The sequence below is a fragment of the Erythrolamprus reginae genome, chromosome Z (assembly GCF_031021105.1).
Source record: "Erythrolamprus reginae isolate rEryReg1 chromosome Z, rEryReg1.hap1, whole genome shotgun sequence".
In the NCBI taxonomy this organism is placed as follows: Eukaryota; Metazoa; Chordata; class Lepidosauria; order Squamata; family Dipsadidae; genus Erythrolamprus; species Erythrolamprus reginae.
This window is the reverse complement of record NC_091963.1, coordinates 116,111,224-116,124,638: the sequence shown is the minus strand read 5'-3', so window position 1 is coordinate 116,124,638 and position 13,415 is coordinate 116,111,224. Positions and strand designations below refer to the sequence as shown.

Below are 13,415 nucleotides of genomic sequence, written 5' to 3'. Positions count from 1 at the left end.
AAAATACACCATTAAACCATCCAAAGGGCAGTTTAAGATGCTAATTCCTCAGCTGCTATTTGTAAAATTCAGGTAACTTAACCAGCTAGACCTTCCTAATTATTACACACTATTTTTTCTTCTTCTAACATTCAGTTTGCATTGTCACAATCTCAGACTTCAGGCCTTAGCTTTTGATTGGCTCCTGCAAATCTTAAAGATTGCTTTTGCAGATGAAAGAATTTAGATTCCTTTCCTACCACACCCCACACCCCAAAAAAATCTCTGATTTCTTAATGATTACTGTTTTAACTTAGTTTTTTCCCCCTGCTTTCTTTCTCCAAGGGTGAAGCTGGAAAACCTGGCCGTCCTGGCGAGCGTGGTCCTTCTGGCCCACAGGTGAGATGTCCATATATATGATGGGTTAGTTAGCCAGCCATTGTTTTGTTATGATGAATCCTATATTGCCCATCTGCTCAAACACACATTTATTTTTGAACACAGAAAGGGCAATACAAAGCTTTAATAGTAAGGGTTGTGAAAACAATGGAATTTCATATATATGTATCAGGACAAATGAAAGATTGGGTTGGAGAAGCTAAGCTCAGTACTGAAATGACTTTGATAGCAATGTTTGATTTCTAAATAAGAAATTTAAAAAAAACAACCTTTTTTTCAGTTCCTTGTCATAGATAAGTGAAATGGTACGAGGCTAGTCATGAAATGGGGACCTGGCCAAGGCCACGTGGTGCAAAGTGAATTGTCATAATCCTTTTCTGCCTTTATTCTCAAGAACGCCTTGCTTGTTTCTTTCAGGGTGCCCGTGGTCTCCCCGGAACTGCTGGCCTCCCAGGCATGAAGGGACACAGAGTAAGCACGCTTCAGTCATTTAACATCCAACGCAGTTCACAAATTCTACCATTCAAAGTCCCCCAAAGCTAGATTACTACTTAGATTGTGTATGCACATCTTCTGTTTATAAGGTTTAGAATGTTAACAGGGTTTATAGTCATTATCAGAAAGCGTTCACTCCATAATCCCTGGCCTTCATTATGGCCACAAATATAGACCACACAGTCAAGTGAATTTAGCTTCGTAATTTCTTATGTCCCCTATTTTAAAGAAAAAGGGGACGGGAAGAGAATGAGGCGGCTGGATGGAGTCATTGAAGTAGTCAGCATGACCTTAAATGGGCTCCAGGGGACAGGAAGGCCCAGAGGAATGTTGTCCATGGGGTCGCAACGGGTCACACATGACTTCACAATTAACAACAACATTTTAAAAGACATACAAACGCAAGCAAACTAGTCAATTATTATTTTTTAAATCTAACTAGTTTCTAAAATCTAATACAAATCTAACTAATAAATAATAAATAATTAATAAATTAATAAATAATAAAGAAATAATAAATTGGATATTGTATATCTTTGTGATTCCTATCCATTCTGGGGTTCACAATACCCAAAATCATTTAGCATTTTGCTCCTCATTTAAATAACATTTCTAATGCAACATAGATAGGTTTTGAGTTAAGATCACAACAGAGGTCAAGCTATTTGTTGCTAAGGGAAATATTTGTTCAAATGGATTTTGCCCTATTTTATAACCTTCCCTTCCACCGTCATTAAGAAAATCCCTGCAGTTGTTAAGTTAGTAAGAGGGTTGCTAAGTGAATCTGGCTTCCCCATTAACTTCTCTTGCCAGAAGGTCACAAAAGGTGATCACGTGATACTTGGAAATTGTAAATATGAGTCAGTTTGCCAAGCATCTGACTTCTGATCCCATGACCATGAAGATGCTGCAATAGTCATAAGTTTGAAAAACAGTCATAAGTCACAAGTGTCATTGTAACTTTGAACATTTTGTTTTATTTTTCCAATGTCTCTTGCTCTTCAGGCTTCTTATTACCCACTTAATAATAAATACATATTATCCCTATCTTCTTTAGGGATTCAGTGGTCTTGATGGCGCTAAAGGTGATGCTGGTCCCGCAGGCCCTAAGGTAAGCACCCATTTTAAATATGTGCCTTTATCTGATATAAAATTCCACCTCCCTCCTTTTTAAAAACTGGCATCATCATTTCTTCTTTTCTTCCCTTCTAGGGTGAGCCTGGCAGCCCTGGTGAAAATGGTGCTCCCGGACAAGTAGTAAGTAGATATTTTCATCCTTCTTTGATCCATTGCTTTTAAAAATATAGGGTATACTGTATACCAATGGAGTCATTTAGATGGACAATAGATTTGTTTTAAATTGTACCATCAGCCAAAGCAACTTATTCTGCCACGTAGGAGGGAAAAATTCTAATTGTATCATAACACTTTGATACAATGCATATTGTGCAAACTGGGGCAAAATCTATAAGAAATAGCAAGAATATCTGTCGAAATTCCCCAAAAATTGATGATCCAATGTACACTGTAGAGAGGAAAGAAACTGGTCTTTACAGAGCTGTTTGGGAATTGTTACCTAAGCAAAAGGATCTGAAATTTTTTTTTAAGTCCAGTTCAGTGAGATAACATTCAGAAATGACACAGGCAGATGCCTTCCTAATTCACTGGGGTATAAGAAGGAGGAAAGGGGTAGCATGATCAAACTTGCAAGATTCAACGTACATGCCATCTCAATGAAAGTAATTTTAGCCTTCATGTGGAGTTGATCTCCAGGTCTGACCTATCTTGTGGTGTTGACATCCAGATAGACAATAGTGGAATAGAAAGTACTATGAGAATTATGGGGTTACCTTATCTAAAGACTTCCTTTTGTACTCTGGCCAAAGGTACCAAATAAGATAAGATAATCTACTTCCACATTACTATTAATAGAAGGCAACCTGAAAGGGCATGCAAAAAAATCATTTCTAAATCCAATCTGAAATGAGCCTCCTATATAAAGGAAAAAGACTTGATATTTAGAATACCAGGGACTGTGTCAAGTGGGAAGGATGCTAAATTCATAATAGAAGTGAGTGTTAGTATTACTCGAACAGGGCAAATATTAATAGAGCCTACAGTTACATTTCATTTGCTTTTAAATATATTTATAAGTCAATCCATACCAACAGGAAAACATAATAAAGAAAAAAAAGTATCGCATCGTATATCTGGGACAAGAAAGGTCTTAAAAATTAGTGTTAAGTCCTAGACACTAATTCTTATAGCTCTCTACAACCCCTATGGCTTTCAGTAAATGAGTGACTGTATAAAACTTATTTAAGACAGGGCACTTTTAGAAGAATATGGTAGATTGGTGTTTCTCAATGTTAGTAACTTTAAAATGAATGGACTCCAGCTCCCAAAATTCCCCAGCTAGTCACACTAACTGAGGAATTCTGGGAGTTGGAGTTCATGCATCTTAAAGTTTGAGAAACAGGATGTCTTTTGGAAGAGTGTGATAAATGCTAAATATAATTAAAAGTTAATGAAAAGGATAAAGGTATAAGAATGAGATCCAGCCAAAGTACCTTTTAACTGATTCCCCCCCCTCCCCTCCGTTTCTTCTAATTAGGGCCCACGTGGTCTTCCTGGTGAGAGAGGACGTCCAGGCCCAGCTGGCTCAGCTGTAAGTGTATTCCTTTTAACTTATTGATAGTATTTTATGGACTCAATTCAAGTATCCTCTTTCACACCTTATGTAGTTTGATATAGGTCGTTCAAATGCCCTTTCTCCTTTTTGCATTACAGGGTGCTCGTGGTAACGATGGTGCTGCTGGAGCTGCCGGTCCCGCAGTAAGTCCCTTTCCCATTTGCTTCTCTCGAAAAGTCTCCCTATTGCATGATTGAGGATCCTTTTTTCTCAAGAGAAGGCAGGTCCTTTAATGGAAGATTTAGTCTTCCATCAAAGAACCCGGATGGAGAATTCTGGGAGTTGAAGTCTACAAGTCTTAAAGTCTATTTTTTTTCTTTTTCTTTTCCTCCTTTCAAATTGCCAGAGTTAATGCAGATCTGGCAGAATTTAAGAACTGTTAATTTGGGATAATATGCAAATGCTCTATAATCAACATTTAAACTTTTCTCTTGCTTTTAATAGGGTCCCACTGGTCCAGCTGGTCCTCCTGGCTTCCCTGGTGCTGTTGGTCCTAAGGTAAATATGGTTTTGATTATTACTGAATTTATTTGCCGTCCATCTCCTGTTTCACGGCAAGTCTGACTGCCCTTCAATGGCTAACTTGCCACTGCAATGTATTTGTGTTAGGAAAGTATTAAAATTGTTCAATTTGGCTGCTGATTTTTTAAATTAAGAAATAAAGGTGGGCGGTAGTTGTCTCTTGGGTTTCTTTACAGAGGAAGAGATCAATCTCTATCATACCTTGTTGTTTCTTAGCAAGTGGGCAACAAAGCATTCCCTGAAGGATAAATGTATGGAGAGAAATGATATGCCTGAACTTGAAAACATTCCTGCTTTAAGGCCCCTCCATTCTAGGTTACTAAAAACACTGAGAAGCCTCAAGAGTTCCTTGTTTAGGAATCAGGGGAGATATATTTGAATATAAGCCCAGGTTTAGATATAGAAAAGGGATTGTTAACCTAAGAAAAGATAAGGCTTAGGGACTAGGCATGAGAAGCTGGCATTATTATGGCTTATTTCAGCATTTGCCATAAGAAGGAAACAACTGCATAAATTATTACTATCAAGCTTTAAATATTTTAAATATAAAATAAAAGCATATTCTAAAATAGCAATAATGTTTCAACAGTGTAAGAGTTAGGTTTAAGCTTTATACAGAGGCCTCCATTACTTTGGACAGGCCTCGAAGGTCTGAAATGTGTAAGGCTTCATGGTATCTGGATGGGATTGGGAGGACAGGAAGTCTGGTTAACTAGGACAGTGTTGTAATGCAATCAACGAGGAGATAAAATTTTCTTGGAGACGCTAAGCATGATGGGATTGGCCAGGGAGACAGACCAGAGAGACAGATGTGCATCAACCCAGAGTGGCCTGCACACTTATGGAATCCTCACTCTCTTCTTTCACAGGGTGAAACTGGTCCTCAAGGTGCTCGTGGTGGTGAAGGCGCACAAGGTGCTCGTGGAGAGCCTGGCCCAGCTGGTCCTGCTGGCGCAGCCGGCCCTTCTGTAAGAATTGCCAATTCTTTCCCCATGTTTCTGATTGATTAAAAAGTGATGATTCACTTCTTAATTTTAATAGCACTCTTAAATGCATGTGTTCACTTATTTCTTCAAGATGAATGGTGAAGGTTGAAGATAGCTTATTGCATGGTGTGCCAGCACAGGAGACAGAAGATGTGACCTAAACATCTAATGAACTAATGTAGTAATCATTTGTATTTTTTGCCCCCTCTCCTTTAGGGAAATCCTGGTTCTGATGGCCAAGCTGGTGCCAAAGGTGCACCTGTAAGTATCTTCTAATCCTGAAAACTCTCTTTATTCTTGTCACTGCCTTTGTTTGCCACTTCTCTCAACCTCTCCACGTTCTCTTCTAGGGTGCTCCTGGTATTGCTGGTGCTCCTGGTTTCCCCGGTGCTCGTGGAACAGCTGGACCACAAGGCCCCAGCGGTGCTCCTGGTCCCAAGGGTAACAGCGTAAGTGCCATCCAATTGCTCTTCGCCTTTAATCTTATCAACTATCAACTCGTGTCACCTGAATATGTTGAATTATATATTGGCCAGTAATGAGAACCCCATGCATGGCAGTCCAGTCTTTTTGGAGAGTGCTAGGTTGGGCCCCATTTCAGATGTCTCTGTTTTTAAGGCTACTGTACAGAGTAACATCTAGGTCACTCAGGTAGCTATTCTGAGATGAATGGGCATATTAGCATAAATCTCAAGTTCTTTGGCCACTAAAAGAGATAGGGGATCTATTCTACTATATCATTGCTCATGAAAACATGGAATATGATAGTATGGAAATATGGGCTTTAAAGATAACCATTATTGATTGAAGTTGTATCCTTCACAAATCCCACAGCTTTCTTAATCTCATGAATTGCTTATATCACTTGAAGCATGGTGGAAATTATCTTCACAGATCCCTAATCCTCTTCCACAATTCTTTATAAGCATTTCTAGCTGTTTTTCTTATATTATAGAATAGAACAGAACAGAATAGAATTCTTTATTGGCCGAGAGTGATTGGAAACACAAGTAATTTGTCCTTGGTGCATATGCTCTCAGTGTATATAAAAGAAAATATACATTTGTCAAGAATCATGAGGTACAACACTTAATGATAGGCATAGGGGTCAAGTAAGCAAGAATCAAATAATTAATAAATACTTAATATTGCCTTATTCTGTTGCCTTTCGAAGGTTGCTTAAAACCCACCTCTGCCGCCAGGCATGGGGGAACTGAGATATTCTTTCCCCCTAGGCCTTTACAATTTTATGCAGGGTATATCTGAATGTATGATTGGTTTTTATATAATGGGCTTTTAACTGTTTTTAATATTGGATTTTGTTATATACTGTTTTATTGCTGTTGTTAGCCGCCCCTAGTCTGCGGAGAGGGGCAGCATACAAATCCAATAAATAAATAAATAAATAAATAAATAAAATAAGACAAATCCACTGCTGCAATGAATGAGATATGTTAACTGTATATTTTTGTCTTTTCTTAATAACTTTAGGGTGAACCCGGTGCTCCTGGAAACAAAGGCGATGCTGGAGCTAAAGGCGAACCTGTAAGTACTTCACCTAAATGATGTGTCATTTTATTTCTCTTATGATTTCTATTTCTACCTCTCCTGCAAACTTATCCTTCCCTTTATCTTCTAGGGTCCCGTCGGTGTCCAAGGCCCCCATGGTCCACCTGGTGAAGAAGGCAAGAGAGGATCCCGTGGTGAGCCAGGACCTTCTGGATTGCCTGGACCTGCTGGTGAACGTGTATGTAACAATGTTTGCTGTTTGTTGTTAACCTTTCAATACTGAGATGCATTTAGAACAACATGTACAGAAAGGTGTATCTGTCTTACGGGTTCATAATACTTGGTTAAGAGTGGTGGAGAATTGCTAAGCTAAATTACAGGTGTAATTGAAGCAGACCAAGTGGGAAGATTTAACTAATTTTAATAAGTCAAAGGAATGTTTTCCTGGGGGGGAAAGTCATCCATTAAAACAAGGTGTGTCGTAACATTTCAAAGGAAATTAAATTAAAGTAGCACATTACTGTTTCCTCTGGTAATAAGTTAGGAAAGATTAAGCTTTTCTCTTCTGCATGACAGTGGCTTTTTATAGCCTTTCCTTTTATTTGCAAGACACATGTGCTAATTTAAGGCAAGAAGCAAAATGTCTAATGGGTGTTTTCTTAGGAAAAGGGTATCATCCTGGATCTGGAGTTGGCATTTAGTAATGATTCTGGCTTTTAGCTTTTCATTCTTTTTAGCAGAATGCTGGTTATTACAGTTGTTGTGACTGTCTTTTTCCAGTCACAGAAAAACAAATGACTTCCCATTGGCCTTTTGAGAGCAGAGACCTCTTTGTAGGTTACTTGGTAGCAATACTGTATTTTTTAAATCAATAAGCGATAACAATATTCTTAATCCTGTGTCACAGGGTGCTCCTGGAAGCCGTGGTTTCCCTGGTGCTGATGGCATTGCTGGTCCCAAGGTGGGTTGCGTGTTTTGTGGGTAATATATGACTAAATGTTCCCTTTATCTCCCATGGGCTATCTAGTCTCATATTTTTATCTGTCTGTCTGTTCTGTCTGTTCTGTCTATCATCTATCTATCTATCTATCTATCTATCTATCTATCTATCTATCTACCTACCTACCTACCTACCTACCTACCTACCTACCTAAGAGAAGTCACATCTAAAACAATATTTTTTTAGAAGTACCAATATAGAAGTGGCCACATTTGTGGCTGTTCCATGTTACTCTCATTATTGAGGCAATTTGCTCAAGATCATGTTCAGTGAATTCGTGGCACACAGAAACTATCTAGGGTTCTTATTGCCTAGGAAACGGGGAGAAAATGAAAGTCTTCCTTACCACATCCTTTTTATAGCCTTTCAATTTGGGATGAAGGACTTGAATAGTACTGTGAGAATTTATAAGAGGGCTGGATAGTCCCCCCACTCCCCAAATTACAGAATCACCCCTCACAAAAATGGGTGGCAGGGAAGAAGATGATAAAAAGTTAATATATGTAAAAGATAATTATTGTTTTAAAATGTTTAGAATCAAAAGCACAAGGCTAAGGCAGATGCTAATAACAAAGGAGTCACTTTAGTATCTCATCCATCCCCTCAGGCCCCCAGATCTGATGGCTAATCAGGTTTTGGGAGATGAGGCCAACCTCACTTAACAAAATGTAGGAAAATGTATTCCTATCAATGGTATTAGAAAGCCTGTTTTGCAAATCTTCATGGCCCTGCTATCACACCTAATTCTTGTCCATTAATCCTGAACACACTGCGATTTCTCTGGGCAGCAGAGAATATTGTAAATAAGATCCCTGTTCTCCTATACATTTTGCTTCACTGAAATCTCCAGGGACTTTCTTGTGCTTCTTTCCTAATAATCAAATCTTGCCTGGAAGGGAGTTTAAATCTCTCTTTTAATTTCTTTCATGCTTTCTCCTCCCTATCCACATTGCTTTCTTCTGTCTCACGTTTTATCCCTTGCTCACACTAGAATTCCTTAAATACATGTCATGTGGGGGATTTCAAACATATGCATTTTGTTTGTCAAAACTATAGGCTCTTTTATACTTTTTGCTCAGGTTGTGGAGCTTTGGACTTTGGATATAGAACCTATTTTCATGAATATATATATAATATCTGCAGCCAAAGCCACCCATTGCCACACTACACATCATCCTTTCCTTCTTAGATACACTCTTCATAGTCTTAGTATCATGCAGATAAATGAAATGCTAGGATTTACCTGATCTTAGTAGCTTATTTTGACGCCTTTCCTTCTTCCAGGGCCCTCCTGGTGAACGTGGAGCTCCCGGCCCTGCTGGACCTAAAGGATCTACTGGTGAAGCTGGACGAACTGGTGAACCTGGTCTTCCTGGAGCCAAGGTAAGCAAATAGCAGGCTTTGGTCAGTAGAGGAAAGCATATGGGAAATATTCTCTTACTTCCCTTTGGCTCCTAGACATTCTATTACCCCTGCCCATCCCAGCACAGCATTTAGGCTCTATAATAGCAAAGCACATTGCTATATAACTTAGTTTCCTCTTCATTATATTAAACACTGTCATAAACAGTAATCAGGGATTTTACTGTATGCAAAGTAATCCACTTCCCCCAACCAAATGAATTAGTAGCAAGGTTATTTTTCACTCGTTCACTCATGTCTCATTTCATTCGTAGGATAAAGAGGTATAGAAATTAATAGGAATAGGTTAAAAGGAATTAAGTTCCTTGCAGCAATTTTACTGCTCTATTTTAGTTACGTTTCTGAGCATATGTGAATTGGAACAAATACTTTCACTCATCAAAATGAAGGCAATGCTAATCTAGAAATATTGCCTTCTTTTGGATTGGTGTTTGATATAATCAGGATTGGATTTAGCATTATGATATTAATATATTTTTCCAGGTGAGACTTTGCTGGTTTGGATCAATTCAGTAAAATAATTAGCAATGAAACAGCAGTGAAAGGACTAAAATGTCATTCTAAAAAACTTTTTCATAATCTCATTCACACACATACACCCCCCCTAAGCTTTTAATGTAGAAAAGATTATGGAATCAAATACACCAGTTGTAAATTTAGAATTTAGAAATCAATTTCAGTTGTTCTACCAATGGTTTAATTAAGCTCTTAAATTCTATTATAGTGAATGAATTGCTTCCTAGCTATTTCTTTGGGACAACTTTGTCACTGTAACTTCTTTCTATTTTGTGTTGTCCCCATTTCACTGGGAAATCCTTTAGGATATTATTACTATCATCATCCTCTCTTAGGATACTCATATCCTAATCAATTGAGTTCATATGTTAATCCATTAAAACTAACACAAAACTTTAAAGCAACAAACAATTAGTATTAAAAATACTAAGATTTCTACTTGGGTTTCTTTTTCTTTAATGATTCCTCATCCTTGATCAAAACATTGCTCATTTGGATGACCATGGATTAAATTAATTGATCATTCAAAAGCTTGCACACTTGAAGGTGGTTGAAAGGAAGCAAGAGACAAATGTGGTCAAAACACAGTTAAACAGAATTGTGCAATTGTGCTGCAGAAGAAACCCTTAAAGTACAGCACATATTTCTTCCACAGAAAAAATCAGGAATTCATACAAAATACAACTTACATATTCAGGTGTTTTAAAACAGAAAACATGGGTTTTAAAATGCTTAACAGGTACTTTTATCACCCTAAAGCCTAAGAGTCTAGTTCAACTTGTACAATGTAAGAATTATCTTTATAGAAGCTTCTGTAGCATGAAAATTTGAAGTGCCATTTCATACATTATAGGTGAAGATAAAATAGGTATAGTTTCCCCATCTGTCAGTCCCCACACTCTAAAATGGCACATGGCAATTCTTTCTAGCTGATTTCTCTATTGTTTCGCTCCTATAATGTAAACTTTAACCAAACTGAAAATCCTACTATTTGCATCTATAATATACTTTGTGAACTATTAGGGAGGGGCTGTCTTCACCTCTTCCTTTCACACATGACATATGGGCGGAGTTAAGTCTTATTCCTCTGGAAGGCAGCCCATCTCCCCTAAGGGATCCATCTCCTCATTATATCCCAATTATACCATCTTTCCCAATTCACACATTTTCTTCCTTTTTTTTCTTTTCTAGGGTCTGACTGGTAGCCCTGGTAGCCCTGGCCCTGATGGCAAGACTGGACCCTCTGTAAGTATTGAGAGAGCTTACTGAGATTGTCTCTACATTTTGCAATATATATACTGTATATATATTAAATAAACGTATTTTTTCTTTTCCCTTGTAGGGCCCTGCTGGTCAAGATGGTCGCCCTGGACCTGCAGGTCCACCTGGTGCAAGAGGTCAAGCTGGTGTGATGGGATTCCCTGGACCTAAAGGCTCTCTTGTAAGTAACACTTCACATTTACTTCCTGAATGATATGTTTTATGGGTGAGATACAAGGATGACATCTACTTCTCTTCCACCAATGACCATCTTTCCCAGCCTTCAACCCATGAAAAAACTATGACACCAGTACAGCAGCTTTTAATTCTCCTTTAAAGAGCAAAAGAATACCTATAAGACTATTTCTGAAATAAGGGCAGCAAGTAGCATTTCTGATTTCTTACTTCCTGGTTCATGCCAACTTAAATATTTTACAGATGGTTACTATGAGTCAATTTCATTTCAAAATTGATTTCATAAATAATCCACATGTACATGCTATATTGACACTATTGAACCAATTTGCCACTATTGATTACGTGTCATCAAGTCATTCTCAATTATTAGTGATCAGATAGATGGTTTTTCTTCATTATCTTCCTGTCATTATTCCGAACCTTCTATTTAATATATTTTCAGAGAGGCCTTCATGGTTTTTAAAAAATAATTTCAACTTTATATTCAGTAGCCAACTAACTGAAGTATAAATAGATTTATTGAGAGCAGAAGCATTAAGTGCACTTGAATACAGTTGAAATAGATTATTTCAAGATGTATTCGGCTTTGGTTGGTTGTGAAAATCAGTCTAGAGTGTGAATTGGAGAGAGGAAATTATTGGTAAAATAGGTTGTTTTTTTCCAAATGAAATTGGAATAGCGGAGGTACTGAGATATTCTAAATAATAAAATATGCTGTGTGAGTCATCCCTTTTAGGTAATTCATAGAAGAAACACATCCAGAATTACTTGTTTTTTCTTTATTGTAAAGTCACAGTAATCGAATTTTTCAAGTTTTCTCCCTCACCTTAATAGTCCAACAAACTACAGAAGGTCCCTTTTGATATTTTCCCATCTCCCATTCCTTCTGTGAACTCAGTTGCCTCTTATCTGACCATTGTCTAAGCTGTGATTCTTTATGGTGTATCCCAAGGTCATTCCCACATACTATGATTGTGTGAAAGTCATTCAGTTGCCTTTCAAATGTGTAAGACCATGCTTACGTAATACAAATAGGATCTGGGCATCTTAGATTTGCCATAGCATGATAAAATGCTAAAGAATGAAATGAAATTCATTGTCCCTGAAATAACTCCCATACTCTATCTATTTCCCCCCTCCCCTATCCTCTTCTAGGGTGAACCTGGCAAACCTGGTGAGAGAGGTGCTCCTGGAGCCACTGGAGCTAATGTAAGTACTTTGTTCTTCACTCTCCATTATTCACTTCAGTGATCTGGATGGACATATATATAAGGATTTGTTTACATAATTGCTGCCAATAAATGGCTACTCAGAGTTGTTTTATATAACTGGGCGGCGATACACCTCTTTTAAATAAATATACAGAATACATACATACATATATACGTACATACACAGATACATATACATAGATACATGTTGACGTTGTTTGGAATCTTTAGAGCAAGTATTCGGGCTTCCCTATTTCAGTGAACTAGAGTTCACACATGTGTGCTAAAGCTTTCTAAAGTCAAAGTACATTTTTAGGGGTGAGGGAGTTGGGTGTATGTAAGAGAGAGGGGGGCAAGGCATGGAGGCTTTAGAGAGAGACTGGCTCAAGATCATCTGATAGGTTCTATGATTGAGTGTGGGTTAAATCCTGGGATGCCCCATGGCAGTCCATCCCCTTCATTACTATATCCACAATGAGATGGTTTTGCATGTAATGGTAGAGAGAATGCAGGGAAATTTTTACAAAGATGAATTATCTGATCATATGGTAGATGGGAAGGCATTTGGAGGGTTTTCAATCCACAGATTTCCTATGCAAGATTTATTTTAAAAACATTGGGCTCTGCTTGTTTTGATGTTTATTCTTCTTTGGTTTCTCCCAGGGTGCTGCTGGCAAAGACGGTGATGCTGGTGCTCAAGGTCCTCCAGGCCCAGCTGTAAGTATGGCTTTGATTTCTCCTTCTTCAGTGCTATGAATATTTATCCCCTTTTAGATTCTGTCAAGGTTTTAATTTCCCTGCCCTTTCATTACAGGGTCCTGCTGGTGAAAGAGGTGAACAAGGTCCATCTGGTGCTCCCGGCTTCCAGGTGAGCAGGGTTACTTCAAAAAACATATATATATATATTTCTCTCTATATATAAATATATAAATATAAACTGCCAAGTTGATAAACACTGCTGTAAAATATATGCATATAAAATTCATGAGGCACTAAACCTATTGATGTTAGTCTGTTTAATAAGCTGCATTTGATTGTCCGGCTTGTCCAATCCTATCAAGGCTAATGTTTTCTTCACTCCTGGCTTTTGTTTTCAGGGTCTTCCCGGTCCTGCTGGTGCCCCTGGTGAATCTGGAAAGCCTGGTGAACAAGTATGTAATGTTTTCCTTTGGGCAGAAGTGTTAACAAGGAATGGTGGGGTCTGCACATGCTTTAAAGCAGGGAAA

General features: G+C 38.1%; 1 protein-coding gene across 3 annotated transcripts in view; it reads left to right on the top strand.

Annotated features, from left to right (window-relative positions):
- The window catches only part of COL1A1 (collagen type I alpha 1 chain), a 158,019-nt gene that overhangs the window by 127,764 nt on the left and 16,840 nt on the right, over positions 1 to 13,415 (top strand). For all 3 annotated transcript variants that reach the window (XM_070727318.1, XM_070727319.1, XM_070727317.1), the window contains 20 exons: positions 325 to 378; positions 796 to 849; positions 1,931 to 1,984; positions 2,086 to 2,130; positions 3,488 to 3,541; positions 3,664 to 3,708; positions 4,010 to 4,063; positions 4,957 to 5,055; positions 5,290 to 5,334; positions 5,424 to 5,522; positions 6,565 to 6,618; positions 6,713 to 6,820; positions 7,490 to 7,543; positions 8,867 to 8,965; positions 10,712 to 10,765; positions 10,863 to 10,961; positions 12,134 to 12,187; positions 12,853 to 12,906; positions 13,004 to 13,057; positions 13,287 to 13,340. In XM_070727318.1, coding sequence (XP_070583419.1) covers positions 325 to 378; positions 796 to 849; positions 1,931 to 1,984; positions 2,086 to 2,130; positions 3,488 to 3,541; positions 3,664 to 3,708; positions 4,010 to 4,063; positions 4,957 to 5,055; positions 5,290 to 5,334; positions 5,424 to 5,522; positions 6,565 to 6,618; positions 6,713 to 6,820; positions 7,490 to 7,543; positions 8,867 to 8,965; positions 10,712 to 10,765; positions 10,863 to 10,961; positions 12,134 to 12,187; positions 12,853 to 12,906; positions 13,004 to 13,057; positions 13,287 to 13,340 — 1,287 coding nt within the window. The remainder of the gene's footprint in view (positions 1 to 324; positions 379 to 795; positions 850 to 1,930; positions 1,985 to 2,085; positions 2,131 to 3,487; positions 3,542 to 3,663; positions 3,709 to 4,009; positions 4,064 to 4,956; positions 5,056 to 5,289; positions 5,335 to 5,423; positions 5,523 to 6,564; positions 6,619 to 6,712; positions 6,821 to 7,489; positions 7,544 to 8,866; positions 8,966 to 10,711; positions 10,766 to 10,862; positions 10,962 to 12,133; positions 12,188 to 12,852; positions 12,907 to 13,003; positions 13,058 to 13,286; positions 13,341 to 13,415) is intronic.